General features: G+C 42.1%; 1 protein-coding gene across 12 annotated transcripts in view; it reads left to right on the forward strand.

Moving 5' to 3' along the window:
* The window catches only part of CDIN1 (CDAN1 interacting nuclease 1), a 224,746-nt gene that overhangs the window by 182,160 nt on the left and 25,358 nt on the right, over nt 1-17,228 (forward strand). For 3 of the 12 annotated variants that reach the window (XR_012507614.1, XR_012507613.1, XR_012507615.1), the window contains exons 11-12: nt 4,970-5,063; nt 15,242-15,407. Coding sequence is in view for 7 of the 12 variants with exons in the window: in XM_045524165.2 (XP_045380121.1) it covers nt 4,970-5,063; nt 7,872-7,941; nt 15,242-15,258 (181 nt within the window). In the remaining 5 variants the exon portion in view is untranslated. Of the gene's footprint in view, nt 1-4,969; nt 5,064-7,871; nt 7,942-15,241; nt 17,046-17,228 lie in introns of those variants that run through there. The other 9 variants (XM_045524165.2, XM_045524163.2, XR_012507616.1 and 6 more) reach the window with 6 other exon arrangements.

Below are 17,228 nucleotides of genomic sequence, written 5' to 3' on the forward strand. Positions count from 1 at the left end.
GGAGGGGGACAGATGTGTTTTAATGTATACTTTTCTCTAATGTGTTTACCCCCCAAATAAGTGAGCTGTCGTAGATACTTTGGCCCTGCACAAAGTAAATATTTAGCTCACAAATTCCATACAGAAACATGGCCCGGGGTATTTGGGTTTCATGGAGGAGGATTACCCGGGGGTGGACGGCTGGTGTGCACACTCCGTGGGATGGGTGAAAGAGGGCTCTCTCCGCTGGCATACCGACCCCTCGGCCCTCGCAGCACCTCCGTCTGCTGGGCAGCACCCCCCTGCCCTTCGGCAGCCTCACGCCCACCCCGCTTTTCCAGCTGTGTCTTCTGCCAGGCCCGTGACCTTTGTTTATTCTGGACTTTTCTGCGCTGCCCCCAGAGCCCCCAGGCTTTTTCTCATCACTCTGTGTGTGCCTCTCCCTCCCCTGGAAGCATATTCCCTCTCGTAGCACTCAGCGAGCCTGATTTCAAGACTGACTCCAAAGGTCACCTCGCCTCTGCTCAGAGCCTTCCCTGCCCTTCCCTGGGCCACCACAGGGCCTTCTGCAGCAGTTCCCTTACTACATCTGTCCATCTCCTCTGCCCCCTGCCTTTTAACCTTGTCCCCCTAACTCCTGAGAGGAGGCCCTGGAGGACATTTGCAGAACACGGCGTCCTTTGCAGAAAGGCAGAGGGTCCCATTCTTCCTGTTCTGCAGTCAGGAAAACAGGGGAGGTTGCTTTGCATGCACACAACGGCACTGCACAGAGAGGAGGTGGAGCTGGCTTCCCGCAGGCACTGTCCGTTGCTCCTGTGTCATCTGAAACAAGCCACTTGACCTCTGAGAACCTCAGTTGCCTTATTTGTCCAGTCAAAATAAAGCATTTTTTGAGGGTCAGATAGTTCCTGTACAATTTGTGGAAGTATTTTAAGAACTCTGAAGCTTTTTCCTCTCCACCAGCTGAAGGATAGAACCCGGGCTCACTAGAACATGTCCTGTCCTTTGAGTCCAGCCCTGCGGTGCTCCACCCTCACATGTGACCCTTCACCTGGTACTTAAAAAAAATTCTGTCCTTAGTCTCAGATTTTTTTTCCTGCAGTTGTCTGATAAAATAGCTTCATTGACCACAAGAAAACTAAGGGTTTGGCCACCTTTGGAAATTGGTGCTGGCCACCGAGCTTCCTCACGACCCGTTGTGTGATCCCACCTGCCCTAAAAGCCAGCCTCAGTGTCTGACAAGCTAGTGTTCTTTCTGTCATCAACCCTCGTTTGTTTCCTAAGTCAGAGGTTTCCTTTGTCATGTTAAAATAGTAGTTAAAATTGTTCAAGGGGGTTCCTTTCATGTTCTCTCTTTTTTAAAAATACTGAAACCATGTATTACAAAGATGAACTACTACACTTGGCAAGACTTTGCTAAGTGCCCTTGGTCTACCAAGAAGTGTATTTAGGATCCTAAAATGAAATCTCCAGGCACTGCCTGGAAGTTTGTGTGTGGCCCTTCTTAGCGGTGACCTGGGGCCGCAGTGTGGGAACAGGCACCATGGAGTCCTGTCCCGGAAAACAGGCACCTGTCTTTGATAAAATTGAAATCACCGACATCATCAGGGTTTTCTGTCAAGTCTCTTTGGAAGTAGAGTTTCTCCTGGTCCCAGGAGAAGCCAGCTTTTCTTTTTAAAGGCAGAAATGACTGCGTGACGCGGCTCCTGCTTTCTGGCTCAGAGAAGCATCTAGTCCCGCTGTAAATGTCGGACGTGTTTTGACTCTGCTTTACTCACACTTCCTACCCCTCAGTTCTTCATCTTCCATTTCCTCCCTGGGTGAGTCTGGGTAAAGTACTTCCCAGTCCTGCCTGGATCATTGTTTGACTCGATTTTCTTTCTCCTGGTGAGTTTATCTCCAGTCCTCAGGACCTCGATCTACCCATTCACAGGATGGAGGCGGGGGACAAGGTTGGGAGGTGTCTTTATTACATTCTACCAACGTTGAGTAGAATTTTTGTAATGGGGTGGCATTGAATATATACACATTAAAGTGTCGTGAAGTTTATTCATTCTCAAATCCACCTTGAACTCCAGGATACAAGTTCTATTATACGTGCTTTATGTAGGTGGAGAACTGAGACCAGAAAGTTAAAAATGGAAGGTACATCAAAGAAGCACATTGTGTAGAAGAGGAAGGACTTGTCCAGCCTGGGAGGGTCCTTTAGTAAAGCTTTTGTATTGAAACTTGACAAACAGGAGTCTTACCTTGAGATTGGCTTGGAGAGGGGGTTGTAATGGTGTTTTAAGGGTTTAGAAGAACATTTGGAGGAGTCTGAAGCACATAAGGCCGTGTAGCGTCGCTGCTCACAGAGGGAGCTCTGCACCTGAGGATGTGCATTGACACCTCCACCACTTCGGGCTTTATCTCCTTGCAGGAGTCAGCTGCCTCCCCTCACCACGTCTCTGTTTTCGCGTTTGTAAAATGGCACTAGTAATGCTTCCTACTCAGTAGATTCATCGCACTATCAGGTGAAATAACGCACGTGAAGTGGTTAGCCCAGTGCTGGGCGCGTGGTAAGCATGCCAGTGTTCATTCTCTTCATTGTCCTCATTGTGATCAGTTGAGCACGGCTTCATGACCATTTTTCTCAACATTAAAGTGTAAGTACTAGTATTCGCTCCTCGTAGGGCTTTGGTTTTAAATGAGATAGTGCGTATAAATAGCTTAGAGGAGTAGCTAGCACGTAGTGATTACTCAGTGGGTACTGGCTGCTGTTATGATTGTGGTTGTGGCTGTTATTATAAGCATGATTATCAGCTATATTATTTTCCTCAAAGGAAGAAAACTCAAACACTCTGTATCTTCTACCAGTTCCAAAGATCTCTGCCAGGAAGGTAACTAGAGCAAAGTCAGTCAAGTATCCTTTGAATCTAGGTGACTTGAGTCTGACATGGGTTAAGCCCTGGGCGTTGCATTTGCTAGAAGGCCTTACTCTAGTTGTATTTAGAAGGAGATCCCGCAGAAGAATGACTCACAAAGCCCAGGCCTGAAGAATGACTCAAAACCTGAAGAAGGCAGAGAAAATGTTTTCCACCATGCAGACCCTCAGCACAACCGACGTCCGGCCCAGGATGGCCTGGGGCCATGTCTGGTTTTAAGGTCTGTTTCCAAGTGACCATGGAACTCCCCGCCCACGTGTCTGTCTGCTCGGGGCAGTCAGGCCTCTTCTGCCTGCCTCATGCCCTGCTGGTAACTCTTCTCTGGAGTTGGGCCAGTGTGCCTTTTCATTCTTGCAACAGAGTTTCCATCATCACTTGGAAAGTCCCTGCCTCAGAGCTTCATTGTAAAGATCTGGCATTAAATAAGTAGTGCAGTTAAAAATAAGATCAGGTAGGACCTTTATGGGCTTAAATTTAAAGTTTTGTTAACTGTACAGTCAATCTTCTAAGTTCAGTTTAACAGTATAATGCTTTCTTCTTTTCCTGAGCTCAATTTTCTATTTCTATTTTGCTATTTTATTATACATGCCCTTTTTTTTGGTGGGGGGAGCTTGGGGGGAGGACGGCAATGTATAAATAAATTAAAAGCCTCACAGCAACGTACAGAAGCCATCAGGTTCTCATTTTCTTAAAGGAGCCCTATTGAAAATGGCATCAAGATCGTTTTGTAAAGTTTATTATACGTCATAAGCCGTAGGAGCACAGGCTCCCCCTCAACCTGGGAATGAACGAGGTGCGGCGGGGATGGGATTTGCGGCTCAGCGAGTGAAACCCATGTGTCATACACAAATACAGTTCACTTTAATAGTCTGGTATCTCTTCCCTCATCTCAAACACCTGAAGGTATTTGGAAAGGGAGGAAGAAATAAAACAGATGAACCCTGCTGAGATATGGCCAGGAACAGGAGTACCTCATTTTGATTGATGTTTTTACAACCTTATCTTCTAGATAAAAGCTACTGTAAACAAAAGCCTACCTGAACTGATTGTATTTCAAGGAAGAGAGAGCCACCTGTGTGCAGCCGTTGCTTCCCAAGTGCTTAGCTTTTCTTCTTAGCGGTCGATTTCTACCCACCTCGCAGTGGCCGCCTTAACCACCAGGAGTGTCCCTTCCAGGGAGCGGTGTTCGTGTTTTCTGCCAGGTTTCAAGCCACGGCATCATCTCCCCGTAGCAACCTGGAGAGCTTAGATTCCTCACAGCCCCTCCGGGAGCTGGCTCTTCAGAGTGTGCCAGTTGGCAGATTCTTAAGGCTCATTTTCTCACCTTTAAAAAAATGACTTTTCTTCCCTACATGGTGGAGGGTTATCAGCAAAAGGTGTTTTTCCTCCAAACGCATGATAGCGCTGAAGCGTCTCTCGAGGCAGGAGCTCTATAGCGATATTCCTTCGTGCATTCGGACATCCGATACTTACTGGCGGACTCTCGTGCGCCACTGAAGTACGGGCTGTCCTCGTGGAGCTTGCATTCTAGAAGCATTTATTTAAGAACCACAGGGTCGGATTATCCACATTTTCTTTTTTTCTAGGAATCGTGTTTTTTTTTTTTTTTGAACTCTTTATTTTGAGATAACTTTGCACCTAGAGAGTAATTGTAAAAACACTACAGAGAGTTCCCATGTATACCTTTTATCCACCTTGCCATGTTAACACCTTACATAACTGTAGTTAGTTACCAAATCCAGGAAATTAAATTGGTGCGATTCTATTAATTAAACCAAATGTTTATTAGGGTATCACCAGTTTTTCCACTAACGTCCTTTTTCTGTTCCAGGGTCCTGTTTTGTATTTAGATACCATGTCTCTTTTGTTTTTAAATTTTTTTATCGACATATAGTTGGTTTACAATGTTGTGTTAATTTCTGGTATACAGCATAATGCTTCAAGGGTGTGTGTGTGTGTGTGTGTGTGTTTGTGTAAGGAATTGTATTTTTAAATTGTTTTTCCTTACCTGACCATTTTTCTTCAGGATGGTTCCCACTTCTAACATTTTTTTCTCCTCTCTCCAGCGTTTGCCTTTATGGATCTATAAAATTGGGAGGTTTACTTTGGAGGACTGTGATGGTTAGCCAAAGAGATTTTCCTTATCATGAAATATTTCTTGTGAGTAAGAGAAAATTTAACCACACATTTTAGAGCAAGTTGGGCTCTGACATACCTGAAGCATTGCGTCACATTTGGTTAATGATAGATTGATAAGGCAGACATGGATCAGCCTTAATCCTTTGGTTATTTGACTTTGCCAGGGATGAAAATTCCGATAATTTTTTATTTTAAGCAGACTTTTATATATCCAGAACCCATAAATCTCTTCATGGCTTGAGATAAATGTCTGATTGAACTCTGGGTTACCCTGTGATCCTTTGAGAACCAGGCCAAGGAAAAAGAGACCCCACTCCCCCTCTACCTCATAATAAGAGACTACCTACACGGAAAAAAACTTGGGGGTAAGCAATATTTACATGATAAAAATCTTTTCTATTTTATAATTTGTAATTTCTCATATTCAGAAAGTTGGTAATAAAAAGTTCAGAAATAACCTCAGAATTTATCAGAGGGAGTCTATGGTGGACTAACTGGCAAACACCAGAATGGACGACTGCACTGTCAGCTCAGGCTTTGCCAACGTGATGATCACCATCCATTACGGTTGTCATGTCAATTATAAATTCTCCGGCATCCAACACTAAATCAGCTGGAATGATGGGTTTGCCTTTGGCATGTTTCCCTGGGGAAATAACTGAGCACACATGTAATAACTCACACAGCTGATTTTGTAAACTACCCCAACTTTTGGAAGAAGGCTGGTGTATAAATTCTAGGTAAATAGGTACGATTTGCGCCCCAGAGACCCCGAAGTATTCTCTCACTCTAAGTGCTTCAGGGTTTTCAGAGTAACTATGACCTTGGGTACTATGTGACTTTCATGGTTTCAGCTTCTTTCACTGTGTTTGGTGCTTCTCTCTTCTTCCCATTTGAGGGTATATACTGTCTACTCCGCACGTCCTCATTTGAAACAAAAGACAAGGTGATCATACTTAAGCTCATCCTGCAGGTTTACAATGAAGTCATCTCAATAGGCTTCTGATCCCACCCTCCCTCTACGTCTCTCCTGAACCCAGTCTTCATTCTTCCCTCAAAAAGTGTGTGGATAAGGGAAGGGATAGCTCAAATGGTAAAGTGCATGCTTAGCATGCATGAGGTCCTGGGTTCAAACCCCAGTACTTCTTCTAAAAAATAAATGAGCCTGATTATCTTCCCCCCAGGGGGAAAAAAAAGTGTGTGGATAAAGGGGAAAATTAAAGGGGCCATTATATGCATAAATGCAGCAGAGCTGCGAACTCCTCTTGTCTGGTAAGACTCCTAGAACACCATGTCATGGCTCTGGTGACACTTTCGCTGTGAAGCTTTTTGCATTTTGTCTATTCAGTTATTATTTAATTGTTCGATTGATAACTTGTATTTTACACTTAAATAAGAATAGTTCTACAGTATTTGAATGTGAGCTGTAGGTAACTTAAGGAGAGGAAGATCCTTTCCTTTGTGACTTGCGCTCCACGCCGGATGGATACGCCAGCTTATATGTAGGTTGTTAATAGGTAGATGCAGAGGGCCTGCCCCAGGAGTTAGCATTTGTCCGAGGAAACAGATATTAAAGACCACAGATGAAATATGAAAAAGCTCCTGCCTTTGTTTCTATCCCACCTACCTCAGTTGTCCTCTTTTGAGGACAGATTTACAGTAGGTTGGAAAGACTGTTAATGTAACATCTAAGGATACCCAACGCAGGACAAAGTGAAGGGGAAATTAAGCACTTTTCCAGGCAATTTAATGTAGACAGGAAAATGCCGACTTATATAAACACCATGGAGAATTTCAGGTGGTTGTGGTTGTGTATTTATATACATTTTAAATTTTCTTCAAAATACTGTATTTTCTGTTTATTTTCTATGTGGCATAAAGGCCTAAAGTGAATCAGTATATCTAATGTGTTTTTCCTTTTTTATTTCCAAAATTATAGGCAGTGAGTTGGTGTTATAAAGAGATAGAGTTTGCAATTTTAATAACCAAGACTCATGAAGTGAGTGAGAATATTCGTAACTAGGATTCTCTTTCTTTAGTCATTTCAATTTGCAAACATAGAGCTGCCAAGCGAAAAAAAGGGGATGAAACAATTTATATTTTTACTTCATCTCTAGATATTACCAAAAAATATTTGCCTTGTGTATTAAATTGACCGTAGTGCCAGGACCTTATGATGTGATATTACATGATCACTAATCTATTATTATTGTACACATATTTATACACAGACATAAATACATGCATACTTTGCATATAAACATGTGCAAGCATATTTCACTTGGACTGAAAAGTTATTTACAACTCCGTCTGGAGATACATACAACAGTGATTAACAAGTGCATAACCAATCTACAACATGCAGATTAAAACTAAATAAACATTGTAAGAGTTTATTTTAAAACAATTACAAGATGTTTTATATTTCTCCTCCATCCTGAACTGTGTGTTTGAGAATGCATTCTTCATAAAAACCACATGCAAGTCTTTTTGATGGTGAAACAATTGACTTCCAACAGCCACATGTTTGCACACATCCTCAGAAGATAGCCCAGACCCCACACAGCAACTCCAAATGAGAAAGAGTTTAAAAAAAAAAAAAAAAAAAGATTCTTTGCTATTCCTCTTCTGGAGAGGAGTTTTCTATTTGGGAATTGAGAGAGAAGATATGGATTGGGAACAAAGATTTGAATCAGTACAACTAGGTTTTGGTTTTTTGTTTGATGAAGACCCTCTTGAATGAGAAACTTGACTAAAATCATCAGATCATCCCATAGTTCTCTTGGCATCCTTCCATTGAAACTTGTTTGTTTTATTGCCTTGACCCAGATTTGTTTTGTGGAACCGTCGTGCATTAGCACCCTTCGTACACCATCGTGGCAGAGGAGCTCATTGAGAAGTACGTGATCAGTTTCATGAGTTTCCTTTATTCTTTGTAGAGAGGTAAATTCTCTAAGAGAATCCCACCACCCTTCACCTTCATATTATATTATCAAAAGAGATGTAAATGTGGGTTGATTTTTTTTTAATATGTAGTTATTTTCTCCTAGAACTGAAAACATTGACAAGCCAAGTTAATCCCACAAATATAAGATACATGTCTATCCAGGAGGTATTTTAGAAGTAAAAATAGGCCTTTAGGGTTCACTATATCAACCCTGCTTAGCAAGTCTGAGCCTTCTTTTTCTGGGAAAACAAATCCCCACCTGACATGCTCACTTAGACCCACTGCTTCCCTCAGTTCTCCTCATAACTTATTCCAGCTGTTTATTTCCATTTATATGAACAGGCTGTGGCAGTGTTCTGGATTTACTCCTTTTCCTCATGTTTAGATTCTGCCCCATAACTTCTGATTCCCCTCACAGCGGGAAATATTTCTCTTCTCTGAACTTTATACAGTGATTCTGTGATTCTGTTTCTCAGCTTACTTCCACCTGATTGTCAAGTGCTTCAAAGGTATTCCCTCAAATGGAATCCCTTTCATTTCTTTTACCTGAATTATACGTTGCTTTTTCATATACTTCCTAAGAATGATGGCACTTAAACCGAAAAGAGTAGCTCAATAAACTTTTTCGTATGAAACTATTGACTTCATACTTGAAGAATCATTCCTGCAGGACAGGTGACTCCCCGCTCATACACCGAGCTTTTGATTAGTCATCTCCCTTCCGGGTGCTGCCCTCCCCTCCACCCCCCCCCCCCACTTGTCTCTTATTTACAGGTGCTGTAAATATTTTTCATAGGTGAATGACTGTTATAAATTACTGTGTCAATACAAGGCATAATGAGAGACAGTGTAATGTAGTGGTTACCAGCACAAGCCATCGAGCCAGACCTCTTGGGTTCAAAGCCTGGCCATTTTTGTGACTCAGTTTTTTTATCTGTGAAATGGGGATAATCATAGTGCACACACACACACACACACCCTAGGGTGCTTGTGAATATCAAATTAGTCTGTACATGTAAAAGTGCTTGAAACACTGCCTGCCACATCACAAGTGTGCAGTAAATGTTACCTCTTTGCTGTTGGGTATTGGAGTTATTTTATTTGTATTTAGGTAGCATCTTTATAGACATAATGTCTGGTCAAGGGCCCTCTGAAATCTGTTGGAAACATAGAAGCTAAACGAGCTTTAGGAAACCAACCAGGGAGTTGGTTATCAGGCTTATTTAGCAAAATGAGATCTAACATGTGATTGGAAATCTCTAAATTCTTGCATTTACTTTTCATCTCAGCACTTTCCGTAGAAGGTGCCTGAAAGGAAAGGCCAACAATAGAAAGTTAATACTCTTCTCTTTTCCCCATAAGTAGAACTACCATCCAAGTAATTCCTGCCTTACAGGATGGCACAGAGGCGTGGCAAGGAAGGGAGAGTATTTTTTTTTTATATTGTTTAGAAGGAATAAGCAAGTCCTTCCTATTTTGGGGGCCCAAATTTCCTGACTGTGCCTCTTGAGTTTCTCAGAGAGTTATGGAAAGACATGATTTATAACTGGTACCATATTCTGTCCAACATTCATAATCTAACAACCTCAGGGACTATCTGAGGATAGCTAAATTTTTTCTGGAGAACTGGGAATTTACTCACTGAAGTACCATTTTTAAAACATTCTTGGTGACAATTTTTAAAAAATATCTTACAGATTGTACTGCCTTTTTTAACTGAACAAAATGTAACCAGCATCTGTTTTTTCTGGACTCTCCTCAGCACCTGTTGAGATTGACAAAGTCTGTTTGCCCCAACACTAAATAGCCTTGGATTACCACCACTGGGTTTTGTTTTTTTAATGTCTCTTCCCTAGTTGTCAGCGCTCACCTCAGCTGGCAGAGCTTTCTGCCTGTAACCAGCCTCCCACACCCCGTCTCCACCCTCTTCAAATTTGCAGCTTCAGAAGCCCAATAACCCAAGTTTAACCCCCAAACCACAGAACTGGTGAAAATATGCAGAATTCTTCATTTTACATATGTTTTCTGTACTTCTTTGAGTAACCCCAGAATCCTAGATATGCAGCAGGGAAGGGCATCAGTGTCTAGTCCGAGTTAGGAGCCAAGAAGCTCTGTTAGTGTAGAAGCATGGAGTTGCTTCCTGTCTGAGATTTGCCTTGATGAAGAGTTTCTGCTTGTTGACACTCTCATTCAGTAGCCCCTTCTGCTGTAAAGTCTGGGAGCAAGCCTGACTGGCAAAAGTCAGTCTGTAGCCAGCAGGACCCTTCGTGCTGCATATGTGAAGCACGGTGTTTGATGACTCAAGTCTGTAGCGCAGATACATCTCTTAGTTACCTATCACTATATAACAAATTACCTGAAACTAAATGTCGACAATAACACACATTTGTTGTCTCACTTATCCTGTGGGTCAGGAAAATGGGTGTTGCTTCGCTGGGTCCTCTTTGTCACCGTCTCCCACAGGCTGCGTTCAAGGTATTGGCTTAGGATCCGGGGTCTCATCTGAAGGTTTGACTGAGGAAAGATCCGCTTCCATCTCACCCACTGGTTGTTATCCATGTTGAGTCAAAATGTGATTCTTGGCCCTGGGTCTGTGCTTAAGAGCTACAGCAGGAACCTAATCCCTTGTCCCAAGAGTACCATAAAAATCCAAAGGTGGTAAATAAGTGTGTTAGCACCCTAAGTGTTCATTTCTAGGTTACACGCACTTCATTATTCGAATGCTTCCTCAAATATCCTACAGTTCTCCTCTGGATCAGTTCCAGACTAGAGATATTCTCCTTAAAATATGACACCAGAACCCTCCACAGCACTGCAGGTGTGGTCTACCCAGTGCATACAGCATTTCCTCTCTTTTTTTCTCGTTAAAGTCTAATACTGTGTCACCCCATTTACTAGACTGATCACTACATCATAGCAAGAAAGCCACAGACCCTTCAGCCGCTCCTGGATTTCAGAACAGGTTCCTCGACTTTTTAGCTGTGAGACCTTTGCAGGATACATAGCTACTCTGTCCCTCAGTTTCTTCATTTGTAGAATGGGGACAGTAATTGTACCTGCCTCATGGATCAATATGTGTCAGGTGCCTAGAACAGTGTCTGGCACGCAGCAAGTGCTATGACAGTGTTAATAATGAACATTGTTGTAACTGTCATTATGACTAGCACTGTGATCTGTACGTATGCCATTAGTGTGCTCATCCCGGTCACTAATAAAAATGCCAAGCCGTGGCCATGCCGAGTCCTTCCAGCATGCCTGTCTCTAGACCACCTCTGAATCAGGAACCAGCACAAAGCTGCCTGATCCTATTACTACTAACTCTGTGTTCTCTGTCTTGTCCTTGACGTTATCTGTCATGTTCCAGGTACGGCGCTAGGCCTTGAGGATACAGATGTCAGTAAAACATAGTCTTTGCCCTCGAACAGGTCACAATATAGCAAAGAGACAAATAGTAAATCAGATCATCTCTGGGAGATACATATGCACAAAAACCACAAAATGGTGCCCAGCTTTCATTCCACTGTCTCCTGCTTAATTTCTCTAAATACTCTTAAATGGAAGGAAACCGGAGAAACACATTTCAAACACATTTATAAGGTTATCATCATTTATGAGAAGCTTTATCTTTCATAGCCTCAAGGTCTGTCATGGCTCTTGACTTTCACCTCCCATTTTTTTTTCCAAGAGATATTTGTTATTTTTGCTAATTTGGTGGGGTTTTATTTACAAGCACAATTACTTGTTCAAGAGTCACTCACATTCCAGTCTCCGTTCCACAGGAGTTTTTAAAATCCATTTGGAGTCTTTGATCTTATTACTCAACCATGAGGATAGTAACCTTCAAATTATAGTCAACCTCGAAATGTGTTTACACAGTCAATTCAGATATGCGTCTGCATCCCATTAGCGAGTGTCTCTGCCTGGGGCGGGGGTGGGGGGTGGCGGGCTGCAATCCCAGTAGCAGACCGACCCTCTGCTCTGCAATCCACTCACATCCAGGGACTCTGTTTTCTTTTAAATTCTGTTAATAGTCTCTTCGATTTTTATTGGTCACAAAGGTTTTGTTTGCCTTCCCAGGGATCTCCTTGTCCAGTAGTACCATAGTCCATGGGAGTAGGCATCAAAAAGGTGAAATCTCTAGGCCCACGAGCATGCCCTTGACCTACATGAACATGTCCTAGGTCTTGTTTTCTCCCTCTTGTACACCTTTTCAGAAGGAAATACGAGAGTTGGATTGCTTGGTTTTTCCAATTACCAACCAGAATGTTCCCTTCTGTCCCAATAACCAAGGAATTGATCCTATGAAGTCATTTAATGTGGTCAGCCTCTTCATAAATAGATAAGTTGCTGAACAGTCATCTCACCAGCATCTGATCATCTCCGGATCCTGAGCTATTGGAGAGAGCTATTGGAGAGAGCCCTGTTCCTCAGGGTATCAGGAACAAGGCCAGATCTCATTCTCTCATTGGATTTCCAAACTTGTCACCCTCCAAAGTCATTCAAAGACTACATAATTTGAAAGCCTCCGCCTACCAATCTCTATTTACAGAGGGAAGTTGTGTGTCCTCATTTTTAGTTAATTTAGCACATGTTGTCAATCAGAGCCTTTGAGCCACGGGAGAGGGCTAGGATTATGACATAAGTTAATATAATTTCACCCAAAAGCTAGGGAACAGAGACTTAGACAGTAGAGCCTTGTTACGAGTCATTTCTCATACATACCGAAAATAGTCTGCAGATCTGTGTTGCTGCCTTCAGAGAGTTCTTGTAGTGAACCACTACACGAAACGTCCAGATTCACAGTCTTACGAAACCTTTTCCAGTTAGTGATCTCACCTGTTGCCTCATAAGTGAAACAAGCCCATTTTCTCGAGCCTCAAGGTGTTCCCCAGCCTGGCTTTTCTGCCTCGAAAATACCATTGTCGTAAAGAGCTGTCAGGCTTCGTGTCCCTCGGCTTGTGATTCAGCCGTTCGGGGAAAGTGCAGGCTGCTCTTGTTCTCGCAGTGCTGGTGATATGTGTTTTTGTTTTATTAAATCTTTAAAACACTGAGCTTGTTGTTTATGACCTCCATATATTCTTCTGTTCTTCTCCATGACTGGTTAGATCACCTTTTTTTTTTTTCCTCTCTCCCTTTGTAAAAATATGAGCGCCTTTCTAAAGAACATCATGGCCTTCAGAGTGGCTGCATAATAAAATGGAGGAATGTGTTGAGCTGAACGTTCGGTTTCTGGAGGCTGTGACTCGGGGCTGCTTCACTGATAGGAAGGTTTGAGGCTTCTCAGACGTTGTCCTCAGAATCGCAGGTCTTCCTGCACTTGCCAGACCTGTTTTGACAAACCTGAGATCATTTGATACCAGTCACAGAGCTCTTTGTAAAGATACCAAAATGGCATCAGTCATAGACAACCATTTGTGATTTAAAGTTACTAAGAAATCCCCCATTAAAGTGGAAGCGAGACCTCGTCCAGGTGTGAGCTTCACCCGGCGTGCATGTAATAAGCACTGGGGGCCTCGCCCACCCTGTGCCACAGGGGCCTGATTCTTCTGACCACAGAGGCAACTCTTCCTTGGAGATGCTGAGAAAGGAAAGCATCCTCAGTCAGCCCTGAATTCAGGTAAATGTCACAAGGCCTAGTGCTCCAAGGCATCTCATCCTATACAGCTCCCATGTCCCCGAGAACAAGTTCAGGCAGTGAGTCTCCATCTCATGAATCTGTCCCTGCGTGGAGGGGATGCACAAGTTTCCATTAATCTCACGTCCAGCTTGTCTACGCTACTGATGTGAGTCCCCAGATAAACTCTTCCATGACATCCAACTGAACTTGTTCCCGTGCATGCAGTCTCTCGCAGCCCATCCTGTCCTCTGTCCTGTTAGTTTTGGCAAGTACGCTTCAGCCTATAATAAATCATGGAAGGAAAAAGCTTTTTGGCCTCATGCGGTTCAGCCTGCTGTAATGTCAGAATACAGAAAGCAGTTCTGTTTTTAGACATCCTTTTACTAACCCAACATTCATAATTTATGATTTCACTGTAAAATTCCTGCAACACGACACCAGAAGTAGTGCTGCCCTTTAATTAAGTACTCTCGGTAGGAAAAACGTGAAACTGATGTGCAAAACATCTCCGTGTGCACGGTGATTGATAGTGATTACATCGTTCTGAACCCAGCTTAGAGGTCTCAGCTTCCTGCCGGGTGAAGCAGTCTATGGGCTACTTCCTGAGTCTGCTGCTAACCAAACTGGAGACAATTCGGAGGCACAATTTAGAAATACTGAGGTTTCAAGCCTGCATCTGTCTGTACTTTTTCACAGATCTATGTGGCATTATTCTTCATTTTCATAAGAGTCTGCGACCTAATTTCATGTCATGTTCGTGCTTAGAGAGGTTGTAATGCTGAGAGTGTAGGGTCTGAGAGGAGATCTTTTCGCAGGATCCCAATTGTCATATAGATTTTTTTTTTAAAAAAAAAAGCCTAGAAAGAAGGGACTTTTTGCCCTATTGGTACATGAGTTAGGGCATTACAGCCAGAAGAAGATCTTGAGCTATTCCATTTCTTAAATTGTTTTCAAATATTTTTTATCTTAATTGAAAATAGGTGAATTTTAATTTTTAAACAGACTCACAGTCATAGTAAACAAACTTATGGTTACTGGGGGGTTAAAGGGGTAGGAAGAGATAAATTCGGAGTTCGAGATGTGCAAATGCTAACAACTACATATAAAATAGATAAGAAACAAATTTCTTCTGGATAGCACAGGGAACTATATTCAATATCTTGTAGTAACCCATAATGAAAAAGAATTTATGTATGTATATGTATGACTGAAACATGCTGAACACCAGAAATTGACACACTGGAACTCACTATACTTGAATTAAAAAAAAAGAAAAGTGTCTCTCATGTAGAGAGGCTAAAATCCCAAGCTGGGTGCTCTCCAGTTCAATATTTCGACTCTGTTTTTATCCTTCATCAGCTAAGTAGTCGTCACACCTTACTGAGAGGCAATTAGGGTAGTGAAATAGTTGAGATTCCTTGAGAGAAAGGTAACAAATCCGTCCAAGGTGGTAACACTTGTATTAAATAAGCTCTTTGGTAGAAGCATAGCTACTTTCAGTCATAATCATAGCAACCAAAACAAAAACATTGTGCAATAAAGTTATCGAATCATTTAATCAGTGCTGCAAAGATTACGTGTTTCTGGAACCATGCTGCTACTATATGTACATTTTATCTTCTCGTGTGTTTGCAGGTTTGGGCCAGGCTTAGTCATCTACTGGTACGGATTTATCCAGGAGCTGGACTGTAACCGGGAGAGAGGCATCCTGCTCCAAGCCTGTTTCCCCACCGACATCGTCACCTTGTGCCACAGCGTAGCCTGACCCCGAAGGTCCTGGAAGAGATGCTGGGAGGAGAAGGTGAATCCGGAAGCAATTTTACTTTCCTGCCGCGTAAACTCCTGGCAACATCTGCCCTGAACTTCAGCTGAACTCGAGCTGCCCGTGGTCACACCACTACCTCTTTAGACAAACATATCAAGAGTTTCTGTTTTCCTTCATCCCTTGCTGATGTGAACAGCCAAGAACTACAGGCACAGCCCACTCATTATCAGCATTTCTGTCTCTGTCAAACAGTTAGTTTGTAGACAGTCATAATCTCTCTTCCTTCCGGTGGTTTCTCCTTGTATACTGCACAAAAGAAAAAACACGGAGACTGAAAGGTGTGATTTTCCAATTCTCCTCCCAGTTCCCAAATCACCCTCTTATTTCTTTTTTCCCCAAAGCCTCCATTCATTCTCTCTCCCTCCCCCTTTCGTTTCTCATACAAGCACAGATACCCAGGGTTGCATTACCAGCATGGAATAATCTAGCATAGTCCTAGAAAGCTGAACTCGTGAAGGCTGAAGTTGGAGTTTTCGCTCTCATCTGCAAGGGCAGAGCTCGCTGGGAGCCTGCGTTTGTTTGGTTCAGTCTTTATGGTTTCCTGACTTCTGTGGCACTCAGCCAAGCTGAAAAAATATCCTTGATGAGAATTTCCTCTTTTTCTAATACTTATTTGAACACCAAACATTTTCCCTTTATCTCATTTAAAAGCATTAGTTACGTTGTGTCTGGAAACCACACTCCTTCGTTGAGTGGGGGGCTGAGGGGAGATGGCTGAAGCTCGGTGCCAGCATTGACAAGAGTTTATTTTTCAACATGGCTGGTTGTCCGTATGTATGGTAGTCGGTATTTTTATGAGTAAAATTTTTCAAAAGCACGTTCTGTACCCTGCTTTGTATCTGTATTTGATACTGCATAATTACATAACAAATAATTTAGGCATTAGGAATGTTTGGCTTTGAATGGATGAAGGGGAACCAAAAAGAAATCTAGAGTGATTTTCAAGTAAGCAAACTAAGGGAAGTTTTGTATTTGTTCACTTTCATTTATTCACTTTTTCTGCCGCAAACCAAATTTCAATCTAAAACAAAACAGCAACAAATTTATTATAAAGCTATCTTTTGGGAAGTGAAAAATTAATCCATACCCAAAAATGTCTTCAGTAAAATATTTGCACTCTTGTTGACAGAACATAATAATATCCTTTATAATGTTGAATGGATGAGTTTGGAAATATTAGTAAAACTGTTAACTTTTACAAACACCTTCAAGCTGCTGCCTTTCTTTTTGAAGGACACAAACATGTCAGGTTCGAACGTGGATTTTAACTCTATTGTAGGTTACATTAAACAAAAAAGATGAAATGGTAAGGAGGTATCAGGCAAACTTCTGTTTCAGTGTAAAACTCATCATGCAGGTTTTGTGAGTAAAACAGAATGATTTGAAACCACTGCTGTTGCCTTGCTACCACACACACACACACACATATTTTAGACAAAACTGGTTCAAAGCAGTTTTCAAGGCATACTCTAAACTGCTTTTCCTTCTTTAAGAATAAATTACATTTATCTGCACAGATGTTGAAACCCCTGTTAAACCCTTGTCAAGGATTTGTTGTTTTACCATAAACAAATTTATGATGAAGGTGCACAAATAAATTTAAAAAATAAAAGAGGTGCTTGCATTTCATATTCGTTCTTCCACCTGATGCCCTGACATAACACATGAGGACGAGGTACTGGTGTCCTCCAGCAAAGGCACCACCTCCTTATCAATGAGGTTTTAAAATCTGGCCCTTAAAAGTGGGAAAGAAACCAGTAGTAAACTGTACATACTATGATAAAGTTACACATTATT

The sequence above is a fragment of the Camelus bactrianus genome, chromosome 6 (genome assembly GCF_048773025.1).
Source record: "Camelus bactrianus isolate YW-2024 breed Bactrian camel chromosome 6, ASM4877302v1, whole genome shotgun sequence".
Lineage (NCBI taxonomy): Eukaryota > Metazoa > Chordata > Mammalia > Artiodactyla > Camelidae > Camelus > Camelus bactrianus.